General features: G+C 37.5%; 1 protein-coding gene across 1 annotated transcript in view; it reads left to right on the forward strand.

Moving 5' to 3' along the window:
• Positions 1–106: 106 nt before the first annotated feature.
• Positions 107–24,552, forward strand: part of tek (TEK receptor tyrosine kinase) — a 44,373-nt gene continuing 19,927 nt past the window's right edge. The window contains exons 1-6 of the mRNA XM_002933985.5: positions 107–580; positions 19,648–19,959; positions 21,803–21,913; positions 22,275–22,427; positions 23,536–23,667; positions 24,182–24,322. Of these exons, the coding sequence (XP_002934031.2) occupies positions 529–580; positions 19,648–19,959; positions 21,803–21,913; positions 22,275–22,427; positions 23,536–23,667; positions 24,182–24,322 (901 nt within the window). The 5' untranslated portion in view covers positions 107–528. The remainder of the gene's footprint in view (positions 581–19,647; positions 19,960–21,802; positions 21,914–22,274; positions 22,428–23,535; positions 23,668–24,181; positions 24,323–24,552) is intronic.

Genomic DNA, 24,552 nt, shown 5'->3' on the forward strand with positions numbered 1-24,552 from the left:
CGACTCAATCACAAAATAAACACATATCAAAGAATGTGTTCCATGATTGTTTCAGTTTAGTGGCATTATTTCAGTTCTTGTACATTTACCTACCATTCATACCATTTGTGTAACATCTGCTTTAAAATGCAGATGAGAAAATGGTTGCTTCTGCATCCAAACAACATTTGTAGGTGGGTAATATATGGAGGACTTTTTTTTATCTGTCCTCTGTTAACTATTAAATAATGAAGCAATCTTTTTCCAAATCTGGATAACAATTTCTATGTCCTGCCAGCACTGCTGACACAAAGTACCTTTAAGATCCTGCCTTTCACATACTAATCTAAAAAGGAAACAGGAAAAGGGAACCTAAACTCCCAGTGCTTAGACAGCAGCGAGACAGTAGCACACCAGCCTCTATGGGAAAGCAGGAAAACCGCTGTATGTGAAAGCCACACAGCAGAAGCAAGGGAAAGAAAGAATATGTGACGTGCCATCCACCTCCATGAACTGTTGTGGAAATTGGATGGAGAGATTGTGGAAACCATGGATTTTTTAGCGTATATTATTCTTTATGCTTTTAGACTTCTGGTTTCAGGTAATGATTTTAACTTTTGTCCCATTTCCTTTCTTTGTTGAAATGTAGTTTGGGGGGTGGGTAAATGTGTTTAGAGTTTGGAGGGTGGAGGGTGACAAACTTAAACTTTGCTTTTTTCTGATTCTGAAACTACAATATTTCTCATTTGCTTTATGTGAAAGATCTTGCCCTTGTCTCTAGCTGTACTTAGGGCAGCCATTATGGAGGTACAACTCTATGGGAGAAGTAATCCTTTGGGTTTAGTCAAGCAGCAGCAGTGACTAAAGTATAAACTTGTATGTTGAAGGGTCCGTTGTGTCCTGTGCTCCATGGTGTTGTGCACTGTCCACTTTCAGTTATCAGCCAAGTAGCTTCCATTTCCAGACTTCCAGCTGAGTTCCCGTGCAGGCTAGAATAATAGAAGAGAAAGGAAATGAGTGCCCAACTATGGCGTAGTATTTAAAAACTATTCTTTAATACATGCCGAAATGGCCACTCACAATGTTCGAGCCTAGACAACCCCTTTAGTAATATATATAAAGGTATTTAATGCCCCCCTTGTCCATCTTCTGCTACTGGTCTATGGTAACCCATATGAGATGTCCCAGTTTTGCTGTTATGTTATAGACATTAATTTGTTTGCCCTTTGACTTCTTGTATAGCATTGGAATATACTGTTCCCACAGTAGTTTGATTTGGCAGAATATCTGCAATAATTGGGACTCACCATATGATTTTAGGGGATCACAAAAGATTTCTTTAGTGTGTATATATATATATTATATATATTATATTATACAGGTATAGGATCTATTATCTGGAGTGCTTGGGACCTGGGTTTTTTAGATAAAGGCTCTTTCTGTAATTTGGATCTCGATACCTTTTGCTAAAAATCACTTAAACATGAAATAAACCCAGGGGGATTATTTAGCCACCAATATGGATTCATGTGGCTTAGTTACCATCAAGTACAAGGTAGTGTTTTTATTAATTTTAAAAAATTGGAATTTCTGGGTAAGGGATTCTATACCCATATGTGTATGTATATATATATATATATATATATATATATATATATATATATATATTTATTATGTATGTGGGATCCATTATCTGGAAACCCATTATCCAGAAAACTCAGAATTACAGAAAGCCTGTCTCCCTTAGACTCCATTTTAATTGAATAATTCAGATTTTTAAAATTGATTTCCTTTTTCTCTGTAATATTAAAACAGTACCTTGTACTTGATCCCAACTAAGATATAATTAATCCCTATTGGATTAAAAACAATCCTATTGGGTTTAATTAATTATTTATTGATTTTTTAGTAGACTTGAGATATGGAGATCCAAATTACAGGAAAACCCCTTATCCGGAATACCCTTGGTCCCGAGCATTCTGGATAATGGGTCCTATACCTGTGTGTGTGTGTGTATATATATATATATATATATATATATATAAATATAGATATATATATAAAGCAAGACAGTGAGCCGCACACACAGGGACTTAGTTCGAAGACAAAAAAAAATTTTATTAATGAAAAATGAAATTTTTTTCATTAATAAAATTTTTTTTTGTCTTCGAACTAAGTCCCTGTGTGTGCGGCTCACTGTCTTGCTTTATACATGTTTTTTGCAAGCACCCGGGGCAGTTGATTATTATTAGGGTGTGCTCTGTCTCTGTATGTATATATATATATATATATATATATATATATATATATATAATATACAAATTATGTGTCAGCACTCTAAACAGGTGCAATAAGTGGGTGCTGAGTCAAAACATGTAAATACCTACTGTATAGAAAGGAATCTATACATCAAAATCTTCTTTATTTAGAATATTGTCTAATGCATATGAGCACATACTATAGAAGTACACAATGGGCCAATGTCTTAATTTCTGTGTTTTTGATTTTTCCGTGAATTGCAGCAAACATTGCAACTGAGGTTCTTCTATAGTTTTCCTTTCTCTAATCACATCTTTTTTTCATATTTTTTTGGCCCAACATCAAATCTTGCTACCTGACATGCCAAGATGCCAAAGAAGTCAGCTAAAAAGTGTAACTTAAACTTTTATACAAAATAATTTATTTCGGCAATCAAGTTTTTTCTCGCAATTATGCTATTAGAGACTTTTGTAAAACATGAAAAATGCAGAAAAATGCAATTGTGATTAAACAACATTTTTTGCATTTTTCCAAGCAATCATGCAGAAATAATTATATCTAACCCACATGTTCCACAATCAAGTTATTAAAATACCACAAATTTGCTAGGCTCAAGTTATTGGCATACCTTGGACAAAGCTTATATTTACCTTTGGCAAAGGAAGTCACTTTTGGTTTCTTCTACCTGTTTTGGAATGCAACTCCCAACATTACTCAAAATCTTAACAGCCAACTGAAGGTTTACCAAGCCAGCTGTACACTGCTGCATACAGTAAGAATTATAGTCCATAGTTACATACATAGGGTTGAAAAAAGACCAGAGCCCATCAAGTTCAACCCTTCCAAGTAAACCCAGCACACATAACCTATACTAACCAATCTATACACTCACATACATAGACTATATATACCACAGATACTATGCTTGTTCAAGAACTCACCCAGGACCCTCCTAAAGGCATTAGCAGAATCGGCCATTACCACATCACTAGGAAGGGCATTCCACAACCTCACTGCCCTCACCGTGAAAAACTACCTACGCAGCTTCAAATGGGTGACCTCTGGTGCGTTGATCACTTTTATGGGAAAATGAACATCCCCTATCTGCCTATAATCCCCTCTAATGTACTTGTACAGAGTAATCATGTCCCCTCGCAAGCGCCTCTATTTCAGATAAAACAACCTCGACAGTCTAACCTCATAGCTTAAATATTCCATCCCCTTTACCAATTTAGCTCATTATTATCCTTCTTAAGGACTGGAGCCCAAAACTGCACCGCATACTCAAGGTGAGGCCTTACCACGGACCTACTGTATAAAGAGGCAAAATTATGTTTTCATCCCTTAATGTCCAATCGTATCATTTAGTGGACATTTTTACAAAGGCTCAGTTGAACACTTAGGGGAGATATAGCCACACATATCCATATTGCATTGATCCAATGGATAGGTTTATGGTCATCTGTGATATGGATTAACATTAGGCCTGGTGGACCCTGCTGTTGATTCTTTTACACTTGCACTTGTTTGACAAGACACTAAATTGTATGAAAATCTGTGCCCCCCTTCACAGAATAAAGTTAAGGGATTAAACCAAGAAGTAAAAGACCCACACTTTATTCTAAGGTTATGGGGTTGAATTAGGCAGCTTTTTTCTTTATATACTAAGCCACTTTTTTCTATATATAGTAGCAATGTTTGTAGAAACCACAGCAAAGCAACTTTGGTCTCATAGTAAACCTGACAATATAGTGTAGATAAAGGATAATAGCATGCAAAGTCTTCCTATCATGTTTGGGTTTGTGTTAGAAGACATTTGATGTTGATTCCTCCCATGAATTATTCTGAATAATTACTTGAGGTGTATAATACAAAATGTCAATGTATATTTGAACGTTAGCCCTTTTTCCGTTCCAGTTCATACAGAAATTTTAGAAGCAGTCTCTAGGTACTGGTTTTAGACTGTAGGTATTTACCATAAAACCAGATTTTTACATTTGAAAAATTCCAAAACTGACTTTTTCTATGGCATGTAAAAGTTAGTTGTATTTGTTGGTAGATGTTAGATCTCTTAAATAAGTATCTTGGGTTTGGGCAGGACAATAAACTGTCGTTTACATCACTCATAGAGCAACAGCAATTTTTCAAGCCTGTAAGGTTCTTCATAAACAGCCTGTATAGGCTTGAAATGTTTCTCTTGCCCTATGAGTAAATATGAACCTGTATAAGCTTGAAAAGTTGCTATTGCCCTTCATGTGACTGAAGCCATTTTAGGGGGTTATGTAATATATGGATCAAGGTACAGTTCTTATCACATATAGCAGCCAACCGGCAGCTCGTTTATAAGGAAACAACACATTGGTTGCTATGGGTTACTGCACCTGGGCAAACATTGTGCCTTTTATTACGAATGGGGGATATTTAGGGGCTGATTTACTAATCTACGAATCCGAATGAGAAAAATTCGGATTGGAAAACGAACATTTTGCGACTTTTTCGTATTTTTTTCGTTTTTTTCCGTCGCCGTTACGACTTTCCCGTAAATTGTCGCAACTTTTTCGTAACCAGTACGACTTGCGCGAATTGTCGCAACTTTTTCATTGCCATTATGACTTTCGAGAATTGTCGCAACTTTTTCATTGCCATTATAACTTTTGAGAATTGTCGCAACTTTTTCATTGCCATTATAACTTTTGAGAATTGTCGCGACTTTTTCATTGCCATTATAACTTTCGAGAATTGTCGCGACTTTTTCATAGCCATTACGACTTTCGCGAATTGTCACAACTTTCGTATTGAGAGCTCGAAAAAGTCGCGACAATTCGCGAAAAAGTCGCAAAGTACCGATCATTAAGAAAAAAACGCATTCGGACGCTTTTCGGACGTTCGTGGATTAGTAAATGTGCCCCATAGTGTATTTCTGCCTGAAATGATTGTTCCTAAAAATATGTAAATGCAATATTTTTTGACAGATGTAATTCCTTTGCCTAGTAAATTGCCTTGATATATGACTGGGTGGCAGGTAAATAAAAACTAATTCTGGAGGTATGCGGCCTGACTCTTGCAGTAATGCAAACTTCTAGTCATTTAACCTCTGCAAAGGCCATATTCCCAAAATATTATCCCTGGGTACCAGAAATAAGAACTTGTCAGTATTACCTAATGGATACATTGATTATAGTACACACTGATCTGTGTCATCAACATATGATGTCTGTTAGAAAACCCTTGAACCCTGACCATGACTACCTTTTTTCAGCAAGTATCAATAAAATATGTTAACATTTTAATAACTCCCAATATAAACCATACATATCAGTCTTTGTAGATCAGTTTCTGATCAAAGTTTTTAAACTATGTGCAGTAGTGACCAGCTCATTGGCAGATCACAGTACTATTTCCTGTTTTCCCCCTTCATGTAGAACTTACCTTCCAGGTTCCACCAAGTCCTACTTCTTTTGTGCTGATTTATTGCACATACACAGCACACTTCCCCAGGCTGCCACTGTACCAAGCTCCTTAAGTAACCTGTAACCTGAAGTAGCGCAGTTTAAAAGCTGTAGGGCTTGGTGGTGGGCTACACCAATGGAACATGAATACAGTGGAATAGGTTTGCTGGCTGTGTAAGTGACACTAGCATGTAATCCATGTCACTCTCAAGAATTCTGCCTCCCCTTCCCCCATATTCCTCTATGGAAAATCATTGGTGCTCTCTAAACAATTAAAAAAATTAAATCAATATTGAAAGATGGACTGATTTATATATACACCGGTGTTTTTCACAAATACAGTTTGTCACAAATACACCTTCTTAATTCTAGAGAAATGTGCACGCCTATAACAATATGCCCAGCATGGCATGGAAAGCTCCTGCAGCTGTTTGTGCCAGAAATTGTCGGGAAATAGTTGCCTGGAAATCCTTATCGGAATAGAATGCCTTATAGCATAAGGTAGGAACCCCGACCTTATACTATAAAACAGAAGCATAAAATATAAATAAGGAAAAAAAGATAATTATCCTATCAGTAAAACTGTAACTTGTGAAAAACAGTCCCCAACACCCAAGACTATATACACCCACTAATGTGACATGTAGATAAGGGCTGCCCAGACATTCCTTCTATAAACAGATAAAAAAAAAAGCAATACAACGCAGTTCAAACATGTTAGCATAGAGCTGGAGAACAAGTCTGCTGCTGTTTTACTGGATTTGTATGGCCATCAACCTGTATGAGGGCGGATTTTAAATAAGGAATGTCAGCTTTTAGCCACATCTTACCAAGGTACTGGAAAAAAAGGCAAAATAAACTTTTTTTTTTTTTTACAAATACAATAAATATACATTGTTAATTAAAATTATATTAAAAGTCATACAAAGAGCTTAGCCAATGGCCAGGTTCAACAGCAGGATGTAAGGCCAAGGGCACACAAGGTGGATTGTCAGCCTGTGGATAAGCGAACCTGGGCACCAGTGCTTCCGGGTGTAGCCCCAACTAGAAGATTTTTTAGGAATAGGAGCGGATTGTCAGCCTGTGCTTATCCACAGGCTGACAATCCTCCCCATGTGCCCATGCCCAAAGGATCAATGAGGATCAATGTTTATTTTGCAAAGTACAGGCATAGAGTGTGTTATCCGTAATAATTGGGACCTGGGATTTCTCCTTAATTTGGATCACCATATGTTAAGGCTGCTACAAATCAATCTGTACTACCAGATCTTTAGGATGGTGCTAAAGGTGGACATTCCATTGAATATAATCTTGTCCACAAACATGGTAAATCAATCATGCCCTTCATCACCCAGGCTTTCAGCAACAACCCCCTTCTTTAGTTAAAAAAAATAATGACTATTACATGTTTTTGCACTTAGCATATAATTATGTGGTTTTCAATATTTTTCTAAATAAACATTAAAAAAATTTATTATTTTTAAGTCAAACCAGTTTCCCAATATAAATATAACTTATGAGAATTAATTAAAAGTTACCAGCATTTTTACACTGGTAAAATCAAATCTTAATGAATCAATCTTAACTGTAATCTTGGGAGGAAGCAGCAGCTGTAAGAGATAAAAACGTTGCCAGGAAATAGGGTTTGTTATTGTAAAGGAGATGAGAGCATAGGGGATAAGACAGAGAGAAGACAAAACTAAGTGGAATAAGGCAATGTCAGCAGGATAGACAGTGTAGTGGGAGAGAAAAGGGAAGGGGAGGCAAGAGTGTCAAGGAGCAGGAAGCGATCTAAGGAACAGATTAAGCAGATAGGAGACTCGAAGGAAAAGTAATGGTTGGAAAGGGAATAATGGGTTACAGGAAATTCTGGAAAGTGAGAAAACATGTACAGGTATTGAGCTATATGACAAGCTTGGTGGAGCAAGTTGGGCTAAAGGTGGCACACAGAATAAAGGAACTTCTTATCTTGTGAAAACTGAAGCTTCTAGTGCAGACTTTATGCTGGCCATACATGCAACTATATAATTGTACGCAACATAGGTTCGAACGATTTTCGGATTGTGTGTGGGCTCAGAATTATTGTCCCAATAATTTTCATACCATGCTGATCGGTCGTTTAGTCAATCAGACAGGTTAGAAAATTTAGGTCGGATAACGATAAAATCTGAGCATGTATTGTGTATCTGAATTGTACAGAATTTATTTAGTATTGATATACCATCGCATCAAAATCAATTTAAAACTTGGCTGGCCAGCCTACCATCATTCACAACCACATATAATCACATTAATATATTATCTTACTTTAGACCATAAGTACACTGTATTGCAGGAGGTAAAATTTAAAAATCCAAAAAATCCCAACAAAATCTAAAAATAATCAAAATGAATGAAAAAGCAAAAAAGAGTCACTTAAATGGAAAGTGTTGTATTTTCTATGCAGGTTCCACTTTAATTATCCTGGTGGGATTAGTGGCAGATAAAAGTTCTTAATTTACAAAGTTAATTCCTTTTATGTATTCAAGCTAAATTTTTATAGATTGATCATCCTTGTTGTTGTATATAGCGCAAAATTACCACAGTCTCTAGCGGCCAATATAGTTGCACAAGTTAATACATTTATGTTACTTAAGCGATCGTTTCCACCATCGCAAAGCGAAACTACTTCCAGCATATTGAGGATATTGGAAGAAAACTTTGGAGATTGTGTATCTGACGATACTCTTGGGGGACCTACAATGCATTCCGAGGAAGTCACTTTCGTACGATTGGTGTCTGCCAACTTTTTCAAGTTCTGAACATCTTCTGATTTGTTATTTTTAGGGCTTTATCCTACAATTTTAGTCTGAATTTTAGTTTTAGATCATTGCATTTAAAACAATGTAAACATTCGTCGGAATAAGACTAAAATCTGAACGGGTATAGCCTTCTTAAGTCTTGATAGTTGCCTTCCGGCTCCTTTTAATAGGTACCGTAATTTGCCTCATCAATGCCCTTTTACTTTCACGCTTTCATGTTGTTGTATAGCTCTAAGATTTAGCAAGAAATGCTAACTTTCAGCAGCAAATCTTTTTTTCTAGGGAAATAAACCAGCTGAAGTTAAGGAGATAAAAAGAGATTAAAAAAAAGATAAGAAGCCTTACGTAACGTAACAAGGAAACTACTAGAAAATACTTTCAAATTTGGCATCTGTGAAGATTTTTATTTATTCAGGTTATGATATAGAGTAGAAAGAAGTAGAAAGAAACTAAAGTTTCTTGAAAAGGTTTCACCACTCATCTGAGTGGCTTCTTCAGTTCAACTGAGTGGTAGGGAATTCCCAGCATTTAAACCCTTAAGGGTAGTACAATCACCAACATCATATCACAGTTAGGTGTTAGCTAGAACTCACAGAGGTATGAAAGTGTGAAACACTTGAACTAAAGAAGCCACTTGGATGAGTGGTGAAATGTTTATAAGAAAAATCAGAACCAGTTGGTTTAGACTCATTTCTGCTTATATTTCAAAGTTGGGTTTGTTTTTGGTGAGGGTGTGGAATGCCCTGCTGAAAGATGTTGTTTGTGATGGCATGTTAATGACTTAAAAAGAGCTTGTATGTCTTTTTGTATAGGCAAAATATGATTATATGCATGTATGTTTGTATATATGTGTATGTAAACAGAAATATTTGTATGTGTGTCAATATGTATTAATAGGTGCAAAATATAATTAAGTTTTGTTTTCCACGATGCTTAAAATTACACAGTAGAGCTTCATGGACCATCATCTTTTTTTTTTTTAGTCCTCATTAACTGTTTAGATGTTTGGACTATAGTCTTTTTGTGCGCAAATCAAATGTGATCTTGTAGTGGATCTCAAAAACTAGTTGACTGGAGTGCCTGAAAGTTATTACCTAAGGCAGTGCTCTTTCTAGATGCGCTCCATAATTTAACTCCATGTAAATATTTACTCCTTTGCACTCAAGCATGTATAAAAAAAACATGTGGCTACTAGTTGTTTGTGGAAATACCCTACATATTGGGCAAATATGCTGTCTTTGAGTGAAATTGATAAATGGTATCAATGGATGAAGTTGTGGCTCTTGATACCCAACCTACTATGGTGGAGTTTATTGGATATCATTGTGTCTTAGCAGATTTGTACATTTCTCCAATGGATGCTATAACACAAGGGCCTGATAGCCATATTTTCAGAATAGCAATGATCCACTGTGTTTATTGGCCAGAGTGATTTGTGTAGCTCATATGACATAGTGTACAAGTATTCTTAGACAAATAATTGCAACAAAATAATTAGATTTGTCTTTGAAAGAACACTACAATGACATTATTCCATATTGCACATTCTTTAAAATGCAAATGTCTAGCCTGCTGAGTTTTATGGTTGACATTCCCTCATAAACCTTACAACACAGAGAGCTATTGTTCATATTTTAGGCATTTAATATTTTAGGCATTTACTATCTCTTACAGTTACACAGAGTTGGATATTAACTTTCAGTGTAATTTCATTAGCAACACTTGTTTTCCTTCTTTTGTTGCTCAGTGATTTCATATTTCCTAAGGGATTGGAAAAAGACAATGCTAAGCTGCTGGTGAGGTCAGAATAGTGATCTTGACATTTGCTACATGGAGGGGAAATAAAAAGGGCAGGCAAAGGACACCATTAAACCTTGTGCAGAGCTGGCAGTCTGGGTGTTCACTGCAAATGCCAAGAAAACCCCACCTTTGTTATGACTGCTGTATTTACTGATTTACAAAGTATTTTGATCTTTGGAAAGGTTTCAGCAGATAAAACGTTGCTATAAACTCAAAATAGCAATGAATCCCCTGTATCTTATATTCTTATAAATAGTGCTTAATGATGATGTCATCAGTAAAAATAAATGTTTAGTGATGGAATTTGGGTCACTTGACTCAAACTTGTGTATTATAAAACAAATGTAAAATGTTATTTGAGATGAAAGAGTATTAGAAGTCAGAGTTCCATGGCCTATGACCTTATGATTTTATCTTTATGTAACTCCTCCTTGACCTATAATATTTTACATTAGTGGGTACATTATTCCTTATATAATAATAATAATATAATAATAAGTAATTCTCCAAACAAAGAGTCCCAGTTTGAGTCCTGTCACTGTACTGGAAAATATTCATCTCTAGTGTAGATGACATGTGCATGCCCAAATTCGTATTCATACCTTCACAGTTGGTACATGCCATTCTGATGAATACCCATGCAGGCTTAAACAAAAAAATATAAAGCAAATTAAAAGAAAAAAATCGTAACCAAATCATATCTTAGCAAAATGTTTTATTTAACTTCATAATCACTCAGCTGGTAAGCAGATGGTTACATTTTTCTTGGTTGGTCCTTAAAAGCTCTCAGCTAGATGGTTGAAGGCTGACATGTCCTCTCTGAAGGGGAGGGGTTTACTGACCTTAGTTCAAATGAGTGGCATTTCTCCAGCATTTAAACCCTTGAGGGTAGTATGGTCACAGACATTCAATCACGTTCTATAGAACTTATTCAGTGTGTTTCAGGTGTTGGCAGGTGTAACAAGGTATGATACAATCACAATGGTACCATGATTCTTAACTGAGGCAGGTGTCAATCTTTCAAAGTACATGACTGGAAGTGTGAATCGTTGTGAACCTGCCAGGGTAAGGAAGTCAAAGTGGCATTGTAAGTTGCTGACAAGCGGTGTCGCATGCCCCCTCCTCTGTTCAGGAATGTTTTTTCCAGTTTGGCATAAATGGCCTCTTTCACACCTCTTTCAAACCATCAAACTATCTTCTTGGTCCAAAATAAGCACTTAAAAGTCCTTAAAACAGTGTCCCTTTTCCTTGAGGTGTGGATAGATAGTCTTGTCCTAAGGAGTTAGCCCTCCTATGTTGGGCCATTCTCTTACAGACAGGTTGTTTTGTCTTTTCAGTGTATAAGTCTGAGCACTCTTCACTACACTGGACAGCATAGACCACATTACGTGTATCATGTGCTTTGGTGTTGGGTCTTTAGGACAAGACTCTGCAGTCTATGGTTCACTTTAGAACTATAAACCCAAGCACTGCTTTCCACAAAGAATAGATTATTTAGGAATGCAAGTGCAAAGCAAAATTGCACACACTTGAACACTATTAATATGGGTACATGGGTAAACTTCTTCCAACTTGAAACTAGTGCCAATGATCCCCTTCAGCCTACTTTGTTGAAAGGTATATGGTGCATAGACACAAGGGAGCCCTGGAATTAATATTGACCTTGAGGAGAAATTACTTCCCTTGGTGTGTTGCAGCTAAAAACACAACTGTCTAGAACCTAGTGAATTTTGCATAGTAATGCACCAGAAGTGAAACCAAATGATCTCCAACTCCTTGAAAAGTCAAGCACTGCAAACAGATCAAAAGAGAAGAAAAAACAATAAAAAAGGTAAAAAGAAAATAAGTTTAGAGTTTAAATTACAAGTCAAATAAAGGCCAAACTGCAGAGTTTTGTCTTTGAAATTCCACCTTCTTTTCAACAAGAGACTAGGTGAGGAAACATAGATATATCCCAAAATGAAATGACCAAATAAAAGCTATGACCCAATGGAGGTTTGATATCTATTACAAAACTAATGTAATAGAACCCACTTTTTATCCTGACATCAGGAGTGATTGTAACCTTTGATTAAGTTTTATCACAATAAAAAACAAATATCATCACACACAACTCCTCTTCTCCCTGATATTAACAAGGGTCAAATGCTTATTTTTTATGAGAAAGTTGAATGAGTAACTTTTTCTGTGGCCGACACTGGCACATCTGCAACTGCACTTGTGGTTGTAAATGACCCCTACTGTTTATAAGAATATAACTTAGTATATAATATTTTTCAACTGTTAAAAACATTTCTGTAATGTGTAGAATAACCTCCTTTAAGTTCTCTTTCTTATTAGCATTAGGGTGTTATGTTTATGCTGCTATCAAATAAAATTTACAGTTTTTAAATTTTCAGAACAAAAGTTTTTTGTTATGGAACTTTGGACAACAGGTCAGGAGTCATTATATATTTTTATTGGCTGCATTATAGAGGGCTGCTGTTTCTAGTTTATTACAAAAGTTTTCCTTCATTTTGAATTTGAAGCCTGATGCTTCGTTATTATATTCCAAAAATGTCATAATTTGGCTTTGCACATCCAGTAAAGAAGCACAAAAGCTCAAAGTAATGCAAGAACTTGAAGAACAGCTCCCACATCAGCAGTGAAAGTTAAGTATTTAGATGTACAAACCTTGGAATGTATGTGTGCACAGGAGGAAGGAAATTCCAATGAACAGGAAGTCAAAGGTTTTCCTTTAGCATTACTGTAATCATATTGAAGGGAAGAATATTTAGCAAACCGGTATCAGTAAAATAAAACTGAAGCATTCGTTTAAGAACCCTGTTATTAAAAGTAAAGCAATGTCTCTATTTCACTTTTTATGCAGTTCTTTGTGCTTTATATTTTATATTTACACATGTTTCTGAGACATTCTTCCCCTAAACTATAAGTCTTACCGGGGCACAACAACCGCTGTTAGCACACTTTGCATAAAAAAAGACTCTCCCAGAATGTTTTGCATTTGTCTCTCCCCTGTGTAAACAGAATTATAGGGTGCCATTAGTACGAAGTACATTTTGTCCACAAAAAATTCATTGTTACATAGTTACATAGTTACATAGGGTTGAAAAAAGACCAGTGTCCATCAAGTTCAACCCATCCAAGTAAACCCAGCACACCTAACCCACACCTACCAATCTATACACTCACATACATAAACTATAAATACAACCACTAGTACTAACTGTAGATATTAGTATCACAATAGCCTTGGATATTCTGATTGTTCAAGAACTCATCTAGGCCCCTCTTAAAGGCATTAACAGAATCTGCCATTACCACATCACTAGGAAGGGCATTCCCCAACCTCACTGCCCTCACCGTGAAAAACCCCCTACGCTGCTTCAAATGGAAGCTCCGTTCCTCTAATCTAAAGGGGTGACCTCTGGTGCGTTGATTGTTTTTACGGGAAAAAAGAACATCCCCCATCTGCCTATAATCCCCTCTAATGTACTTGTACAGAGTAATCATGTCCCCTCGCAAGCGCCTCTTTTCCAGAGAAAACAACCCCAACCTCGACAGTCTCACCTCATAGTTTAAATCTTCCATCCCCTTAACCAGTTTAGTTGCACGTCTCTGCACTCTCTCCAGCTCATTAATATCCTTCTTAAGGACTTTTGTTTTTACAAAAAAGAAAATTTGGACAAAAAAATAAATTTCTCTTGCGGTACATTTGTAATTGTAGCCAAATACACTGGTAGTAAATATACAAAAGCCATATTTTAGCCAGTTTTGTGCCAACAGCGGTATATTTATCATACGATTGTAAGAATTTCCATTTAATAATTAAAACAGTGGAATGAAATACCGGTAAATGGTCTTATTTAAGACTGAAGTATGCTTGCTTTTTACTGCTTCAGTAATTTGACTGACATAATTTTTCACAGAGCTGATTTTGTGGAAATGAAAACTTTATTTTTGTGAACTTGGGGTCAGATTATCAAAATGTGAATTTAGAGCTTAATACATAAAAACTCACCCACGTTCTATTCATTCTATTGGATTTTTTGGAGTGTATTTATTGAATGGTGAGTCCTAACATTCACCCACTGATAAATATGCCTCTAATTTCATAAATCACTTACTTTTGTTAACATAATGGATCTTGTGATATGTAATCTTTCTTTTGGTATACAGTAGCTATTTACCCACTTATGTATTTTGTTCAAGTTTTTTTTACATAGTTCATTGACTAAAATTATGGCTTTATATATTTTATATCAGTGTTTATGGCCACAATTTACCCTGAGGAAATTTATTTTATGTCGAAATATTTTTTTGTTTACAGAATGTAGTTTTTGTAGACGAAACATACATAGGACAAAAGGCACCCCATTAGGCAACAGTATAGACAGGGCTTGAACTAGAGTAGGCTGCTGCCTAGGGCGCTGCAGCTGGGGGGCACAATAAGAAAATAAGCCGCTCACATACGCTCTGTCTTGCATTAAGTTCTGTGACGTGAGTGGTCCATGGCAGGAGGCCGTGGGGTGGGTTAGGGGTTGCAGCTGCTAGAAGGGAGGTTGTCAGGGTGGGCAGTAAAGGCGAATCGTGGTACTTGCCTTGGGCATATCAAACAAAATCTACACATCACTGCTACTCTGTATAATCCAAATTTGCATGTTTTACCCAAATCTATGGGGTTAATTTTCTGGCCAATTCTCAGTTGCACCTATTCATGTTTATGACTAAATGCTCTAATGTGCATACCGTCTATTTCCTGATTGTCAATCTCTACCCATGAATAAATGACGATGACAAGTCGACATAATTATCTGTATTTAATGATAACATTAGCCACAAAGGGTTTTGTATATGCAACTTGACTGACCCCATTGCTATATTTGTGAGCAGTGCTTGTATAATTATTATATCTATATTTTCTGCATTTGTTTTTTCCTGTTCAAATCTATGGATTACAGATTTTCTATCCCCAGATTCCAGAGGCTTTATTGGATTTTTTAATTGTTGAACACCATACAATCTACTGCAGCAGTTGTTAAGGATTTTACTGTAGGTTTTACATGTCCAGTTTTCTCTTTCATCTACAGTATGCCATTCTACATGTTTACTGGCAAAATGCTGGGTGGCAAAATAAAAGAACCATGGCAGTGAAAAGATTAAAGAAAATATGGGGCAATTGGATTGACGTTAATCAGTGGGCATGAAGATCACATTGATTCACTTGTTACTACTTACTGCAGAAGAGCATATTGTCATTTGGAGCTACTCTGTAACAAAAAGGAGGTCAAGAAACATTTTGGGGGTCACCTGTGACTTCCAAACCCTACCCTACCCTATACATTTACTATAAAAATTGAGATCTTGAAATAATACGCTATTTTGTAGTAATAGTATTGGGTTTATAGTGGCCATGACCCCAGGTCCTAATATCTCCCCAAGGACAGAGACTGCAGAGACTATTTAAATATATATCTAAAGGGTATCTAAATCAGCACCAAATGCCTGGCTACACCAACGAGGATTCAGTATAACTTTTTACAAATTACAGTTTTGTGTAGCTCATGATACAGATCTCAGAATGGCAAATATGCATGTATAGCAGAAGCCTGAAGCAGAGGGTCTAACAAATTGCCCCTTGGTGTAAGTTGTGTGGATTAAGCACAAGGCATTTTATTTTCTGTTGCAAAGGGTGGCAAAGTGACGGTAACTCAAAAGCTCCATGAACACAACTGTATATTGATTCTTTGGAACCAGCTACAGAAGATGTGTAGAGGCTTTGCTTCACCACATAATAAAGAACCTTACCAATTTTATGCATTTATTTTAAACCCATTTTTCACATATCTAGTTCCTGCAGTGATATCCAGAATCAGATTTGCTTATTTGCGTGTGTATAGGGGCCCATGTGGGGGCTTCCCAACTGATATCTGGCCCAAAATCGCCAAGGTGTCGATCGCACAGGTTTGGTTTTCCCTTTGGATCAGGGACTGCAAATGATCAAATTAGCCCAATATAGCCCACCTTAGCTGGGCATATCAGGAGAAGATCTTCTTATTTGGTGGCGTTGCCAAATGAGTGGATCTTAACATTATCTCTCTAATTGCTGTTGGGGTTATGGGAAGGACTTTTGTTCTTCCTAACTTCCTGTTAAGTTAAAGATCCCTAGGGAATTTTCCCAGCACCTCTGGGAGTTCCTAACACAGGCAGGCAACCTTTCTGCTCTGTGCCCCGCTCTAACCCCTGGGGGCACATTTATTAATCCATGAAAGTCCGAAAAGCGTCCGAATGCGTTTTTTTCGTAATGATCGGTATTTTGCGATTTTCCATAGCCGTTACGACTTTTTCGTAAATTGTCGCTACTTTTTCGTAGCGTTACGACTTGCGCGAAATGTCGCGACTTTTTCGTAGCCGTCGCGCCGAGTACAAAAGTTTCGGATTCATTCAAGCTTCAGTATGGTGATTTTTCTTGGGCAAGGTTGGAGCTGCAGAGTGCCATTGAGTCCTATGGGAGGCTTCCAAAATCATGCAAAGTCTGAAAGTTTTGCCCGCCGTTTACGAGCGCTCAATATGAAAAAGTCGCGACAATATACGAGCAAGTCGGAACGGCTACAAAAAAGTCGCAAAATGTTCGTTTGCAATCCGAACTTTTCCCATTCGTATTTGGATTCGTGGATTAGTAAATCAGCCCCCTGGAGTATGGAATGGAGGATCTATCCTATTAACCCTCCATTTACTCCAGGACCCACCTATCTGGCTTTTTCTAAGCCAGTAACAAACACAGCATTACCTGCTGCAAAATCAGGACTTTTACCTGGGGCACTTGTATCCCACCTTCGACACTGGTGGAAAATACACCAAATAATGATCTTTTCCATTGCATCTCTAACAATATCTAAAAAGTTTCCTTCTATTTTAGGCCTCTCTATGTGTCTATTTAATCGGCCACATTAGGTCAAAACTGTGCTGTTTATTTAATGTGATAGAATTATAAACAGAAAAAAAACCACAACTTCTTTCTGATTATTAGATGTCCTTTTTATGCATTAGGATTCCCCCCTAATGACCTTCTGATCTCTCCTACTTTGTACTGCATAGACTGCAATATTAGTCTTATCTTCTGTGACAACTGTAACAACCTACAGAAAGAAATCGCCAGTGCTCGGTCTTACCCACGCTGTAGCGTTGACCAGCTGCTAGAAACACCTTTGTGCCAGCGCTCGGTCTAACCCACATTCTGGAGTTGACCAGCTGCTAGAAACGATAAAAAGCCATTAATTATACACAGGGTCGGACTGGGCCGCCGGGACACCGGGAAAAATCCCGTGGGCCCCGGCCCTAGTGGGCCCCAGCGGCCCAGTCCGACCTTTGCCGGCGCTCCCCCTACTGACTGTTCCTCCCCGACGCGTTCAATTTATACGCGCTCGGGGAGGACGTCAGGCGGGGGCCCTGCGGGGTGGTTAGGGGGGCCCCTGGGGGGGGTTAGGGGATGCGGCTGGGGCACCTGCAGGGCCCCTGGGGCGGGAGCGGGAGCCCCGGTGGGCCCTGCACCCCCCAGTCCGACCCTGATTATACACAAAGAGAAAGAAAGATTGCCAGCCCTTAGTTTGCTATATCATTAATCCTATAGAGATGCTGAAACTTTAAGCCAGTGCAGTCTGTTAATAATATAAAATATGGTATTTCTAGCCATATCCATTTTTAGGGTTTAGTTCTCCTTTAAATAACCTTTGCATTTTAATGATAGTTCCACTTTGAACATCTGTTGCAGGTTAAAATAAGAGGAATCAAAATGTATAAGATGAATTATTAAATTATTAATTATTAAATTAGTATGACAGTTGGGGATGGTATAATATGTAAAGAGAGAGTTGTTAGGGATGCTGCAACCAGTTTATATATACATTTTTAGTATTTCAAGCCATAGTACACCAACCAAGGCAAAGCAAACAGGGACGGTTGAATTATGTCTGACTGACTGAATGCACAAATATAATAATGGTAAAATAATGTTAAAACATGTCTTTTACCTCATTGTTTGCTTTGATACAAACATACAATATGTATAATTATTAATAATCATTGACTAACAAATACACTAATAATCTATATATAGAATAATCTTTATATAGAATTTAAGTCACCACTGTTTCCATGGTAAAGCTACAGCAAAATATCCACTGTAGTGAAGTAAGGTACAGGTGGATCCTGTTAGTCAGAGTGGCTGATGCATATCCTTGTCATACAAAATTCTAGGATTTTATAGCTACAGTATGTATCCATGGAGCCACTGCCATTTCCCCCTATTTATTAAACACATTGTACTCTGACATATACTTCACAAACCAGGCTAGATCCTCATCCTTCCCTATGTGTGTACACCAGTGTTTTTCAACCTTTTTTGGGCAAAGGCACACTTGTTTCATGAAAAAAATCACGAGGCACACCACCATTAGAAAATGTTAAAAAATTTAACTCTGTGCCCAGCAGCAGTGCCCCCCTAGTACATTGGTGCCAAGAGCAGTGCCCCCCTAGTACATTGGTGCCAAGAGCAGTGCCCCCCTAGTACATTGGTGCCCAGCATCAGTGCCCCCCTAGTACATTGGTGCCAAGAGCAGTGCCCCCCTAGTACATTGGTGCCCAGCATCAGTGCCCCCCTAGTACATTGGTGCCAAGAGCAGTGCCCCCCTAGTACATTGGTGCCCAGCAGCAGTGCCCCCCTAGTACATTGGTGCCAAGAGCAGTGCCCCCCTAGTACATTGGTGCCCTGCCTACGGCACACCAGGCAACATCTCGCGGCACACTAGTGTGCCGCGGAACAGTGGTTGAAAAACGCTGGTGTACACATTAACTTACTTCTTGTCAATTTGACCATTAAAAATGAATTTATTGAATATGACTTTACAAGAATACTATCACTATATTTACAATTAACTGAGAGTTACCTCTATCCATAAACTGAAACCTTCTTTTTTTCTTTTTTTTGGAAGCTCTGTGATTGAGCTAGGCCTAGGTGTTAGTCTTACCTATGAGCTTGAATAAATTGTATAATGTTTAAGGGTGAAAGGTTTCCTGTTCTTACATTTGTCAGCTCTTAAATGTCATTTGTCAGCTGGCATTACAAAAACGGCTAATTAAAAATATTAATAAAAACAACATGATAGCAAATGACTCTCTAATGAGATTGTGTTGAAAGTCTAATAAACAATATACTTTATACAAAGTAAAATGCATTTGCCTGGCCATAAATGAGCTAATAAAAGACTTTTTAATTAAACAATAATGCAGGATTGTATTTCTGTACTGTTTTATTACCTTAATAATAAAGTTATAAAATCCTTCTTTTTATTTTATCCTAGGTGGAGTGGAAGCCTTCCGGGACTTAATTATTGTAAATTCACTTCCCTTATTTTCAAACCGTGAAACATCTCTCACTTGTATAGCTCCTGAATGGAGTTCTCCCGAAGCAATAACCATAGTCAGAGACACAGATACCATTTTAAGTCAATCCCAGGAGCCTTTGGAATGTATACAAGATGAAACAAGGAAATCAGCCAAAACTGTGGTGTGGAAAAGAGAAAAAGCGACGGAAGCTATTGGAAGTTATTTCTGTGAGTGGAAAAGCAGAGATGTGACAACAAGAACACGTACTATGAAAATGTCAGAGCAAGGTAAATAAAGGCTTATTAAAGACCCCCTTGTATACTTTCAAATATATTGTAAACTGATTAAACTTCTGTTGAGTTTACTTCACCTTAAATGCGTGCCAATTACATCAGATCACCAAGTCTCTCAGAATGCCTGTAAGCATGTCATGAGATGCCCTATATCATAAAAGATCAACATGCACAGTTACCTTAGGGAGGAACATAACAATAAGCACAGTTTCCTAATACCATACACATAGAAATAATAGGCAACTGGGCTACCATATGAATTCCTCTGTGCCAAGCAAAATTCAGCAAAACCTTCATGTACATAGTGATTGTTTAAAGTAATTCTTCTGCAGACATCAGTTTTAGCATATAACATTAGTTCTTAGACATTATTAGCTCACACCTCAATTTGTGTTTTGATAGTTGGTCAGGATTCCCCTCCTAATGAGGGGAATCCTGGTACAGGTATGGGACCTGTTATCCAGAAAGTTCAGAATTATGGAAAGGTCATCTCCCATAGACGCCATTAAAAGAAAATTATTTCCTTTTTCTCTGTAATAATAAAATAGTTCCTTGTACTTGATCCTAAGATACAATTAAAGGAGAAGGAAAGTCATTTTGGCATTTTACTGCCACATTAGTGCCACCTAGAACAATATTTATTCTGCAGAAAGCATTACCATACCTGAGTAAAGAGCCCTAGAAGCTTTCTCAGTTTGCTTAAGACATCAGCTGCCATTTTAAATAGCTTCCTGTATATAGTCTAGCCATTATAGCACAGATCACACATTCCTAAGGAAGGGCGGAGGGAATTCTTAGCATTCTTATGGGAGGGGGGAGCAGGGGAGGGGGGAGAGGAGAGAACTGTGCAGACTCTGACCACAGGAATTAAGGATTTTTCTGAGAGAGGTCAGACACCCAAACAACATATTTACAAAAAAGGAGACAAGAAATCCTGTGGGGTTTTTTTAATAGAGGAATCAGTGCAACGTTTCTGTGAGTGCTTATGGCTGTATTTACATAGACCTTTCTGATAAAGCTTACTTAGTTTTTACCTTTCTTTCTCCTTTAATCCTTTTTGGAGGCAAAACAATTCTATTTGGTTTATTTAATGTTTACATGATTTTTTCTTAGACTGAAGGTATGGCAATCCAAATTATGGAAAGATCCCTTATGCAGAAAACCAATCAAATATCTGTACAGGGCTAAAATGCGGTCAACTTAGATCTCACCCTATCTGAACTTCAAGGTGTGTCCTCCCACCAACTATTGCTTCCAGGGCCAGCCACACAGGTTGAAAACCACTGGTATAGTGGAATCCCTATGTTAACATAGTAATACATGTCAACTCTTTATAGGGGCAATTACAAAACTTAAGTATTTCATCTGTAGTCCCATCAGATGACAAAACCCAATTACATCAGTGTATTTCCCCTAGGCTGTTGTAAATGCCCCTTGCCATCTTTTTTCAAGGGTTTATAACAACAGGGATCTATAAAAAGTGATGAGAAAGGGTATAGCTTTTTAGCCTTCACAAAAAAAGAAGGAAAATAATAATATAATTGTCTCTTAATAGTGACAGTAGACTAAATCCAAAGTAGTAAAAAATAATGCAGGCACACTAGTAACGATTTTATTTACATACACCCCAGTCAAGTTGCCAATCAATAGTTAGACATTAGTAGCACAAAGCAAAAAGTATTGTACTGCAAACGTATACAATAGACAGAAGTGTTGCAGAAGATTGCTTGGGTACTGAACATAACAGTAATTATAATTTTAAAACATTTCATTGTCATATTTTGTGGAACAGGAGCTATGCACAATTTACCTTATCTCCTAATATTTTCTATTGCAGCTTCTTTCACTCCCAAATTCTTAACAGTAACTGCAAGTAAAGGTGACAACACCACCCTTGTTTTTCTGAAAAAGAACCCAATAGAATCAGATGTTCTGATCTACAAAAATGGTAAGTAAAACTGAAGTGCTTTGACAGTTCCTACTAACATGTACATCTGTTGCAAGGTGTGGGCAGGGAAGGGCTGAAACTAGGGGTAGGCAGAAGAGGCACCTAGGGCACAATCATTTTAGGAGGAGATACCTCGGTCAAGACTGCCCCACCCCTAATGTCACAAATCTCACCCTGTGATGTCATAACCCTGTCCCCTGCCTAAGTTCTCATCTCATGAAAGGTGACAATCCTATCTCCTTGGCCCAGTTCTAAATGTGAGTGGGCTACTGGTGTATGTTGCAAGACCAATACACTTTAACTATAATAAACTTTAGAATTTATGAGCTTCTCTGAACTACCTTTCTCCTTTTCCATTTAGTGACGTTTTATGATACTGTGCCAAAGCATGAAGTGCCACATGTGCTTGAGCTCACCTTATCAAATGTGCAGCCAAAGGATGCAAGTGTATACCGAGTTACATACATGGGAGGAAACCTTTTTAACACTGCTTTCACCAGACTAATTGTAAGAAGTAAGTCCAATATTAATTGTTATGATGTGCACACTACTATAATAAATATATCATTTAATTGTAACAAATTCTTCATTTAAGTAAAGTGATGGTAGCATCGTTGTCTTGGACAGATTTTTATAAACATGGACTGGGTATCTTCTTAAAAAGAAAGAATGGATGGTGAAATACATGAAAATACTGAGAGGGAACCTGTTTTAGTCCCTTAAACACTAAAGCTTGTTTAAAGGTTCATCTCTCAGCAGGACAAATATCCCAGACAAAAGCAAAGTGGCTCAGGAATGTCCCACGCTATTAAGGCCCGTGAAAGACAGGGAGATTAGTCGCCCACGACAAATCTCCCTTGTTGTGGGCGACTAATCTCCCCGCAATGCCATCCCTCCGGCTAGAATGTAAATCGGCAGTTGGATGGCATAAGCTGCGTGGTGATTTGCCTTGAGAGGAAACATCTGATATTTCGGTGCCACATATGCCATCCCACCGGTGATTTACATTCTAGCCGGTGGGATGGCATATTGGGGAGATCTCCCCATCTGCCACGGCCCTAAAGTGTCATTTTTTTTTTAATTCTACTCCTATTCTGCATTGCACTCAACCATTGTAAATTGTTAATTACTTGCAATTGAAAGGTGTGTAAATATATGCCCACATCATGCCCATTTAAGAGCAGTGCATGTTGGTTAATGGAGAAACATTATTCAGGCATAGGGCCAGATTCAGATCAATGAAAACATTTTATTTAATGGTTTATCACATGAAAACTTATGGGCTAGATACGATTTAAGGAAACAAAAAAAGATATTTCCCATAATTCAGTTAAATTTTTTCCCCATTCATGTGATAAACAGGTTTTTCTCAACTGAATTGCAGCTGGCTCTATTGCAGAATCAGACTGGTATTTTGTGGAAAAAATGTTGCACTGCAGGAAAACATGTCAAATTACATAGATTTTTTTGGAACTTTACCTGTTAGAAAATGAGTCCTAGAGAGTTCATATAATCTCATCTGAGAAAGTAAAATGAAACCAGTTGTGCAGCATTCCTTTTTTCCATTATTTTATTATTTTTATTTTGGGGGCTATGTATGTTAAACTGAATTTGTTATATAGGGTGCTCAGCTCAGAACTGGGGGCCGCAATGCAAGAACAATTGCTCTGAGTGTCAGAACAGTGGTGTATGTCATGAGGACACTGGGGAATGCATCTGCCCACCAGGATTTATGGGAACAACATGTGAAATGTGTAAGTAATGGCTACAACCCCCTCCAGAAATGTCAGTAGAGCTGCTTATCACTTATTTTCCTTTTTGATCATTTTTAAAATACACATTTTATATTTACATGTATTTTTTTATTGGCAGTTTAAAGATATATTTATTTGTGCTTTATATTTATTTATGCTCCTTGTACGTGGTTGGCATAACAGGTGTGGCCAGAAATAACCCTGGTTCAGTTCTTATGTCAAGTACAGAGAGGCAGTCTGAGGCAGATAAAGATCAGCACTGAATACACAATACATTGGTCTTGATCAAAGATTAGGGCTCCAATTAAAGTATGTGTTGTGTGCAGTGGAATGCCTAACTGTACCACACAGAAATCATTACCTCATCATCTGATTACAATGTATCTACTGCAAATAAAATATTTAGTTCATTCTATGTCAACGAAGGCCCCCGACTTTTGATAAAAAGCATAATAGCCACCATATCCACATTTCTGTTCTATCCAATCCTTAAACTTGACTGTTTATTTTCTAGCATGTGATGATAATAAATTTGGTGTAACGTGCAAAGAAAGCTGTAAGGGAAATGAAGGCTGCAAATCACATATGTTCTGCCTTATGGATCCATATGGCTGTTCTTGTGCCTCAGGCTGGAAAGGACTCATGTGTGATGAAGGTACAGTATACTACACCCCACCCCCTCCCAGGCAGCCGATCAGCAAAACAATGGGAAGGTAGCAAGATAGCAGCTCTCATTAAATATCAGAATAGCATTCAATAGTAAGAAATTTAAGTCTGGCTTGGGACTCCTCCAGTAACATGGGAGTAGGAGAAACAATAGGTTAACTGAAAGTTCTAATCTGTAGTGTTGGCTCTTTCTGAAAGCTCAGACTCGGACGCAATGCA

This window comes from Xenopus tropicalis, chromosome 1, assembly GCF_000004195.4.
Source record: "Xenopus tropicalis strain Nigerian chromosome 1, UCB_Xtro_10.0, whole genome shotgun sequence".
NCBI lineage: Eukaryota > Metazoa > Chordata > Amphibia > Anura > Pipidae > Xenopus > Xenopus tropicalis.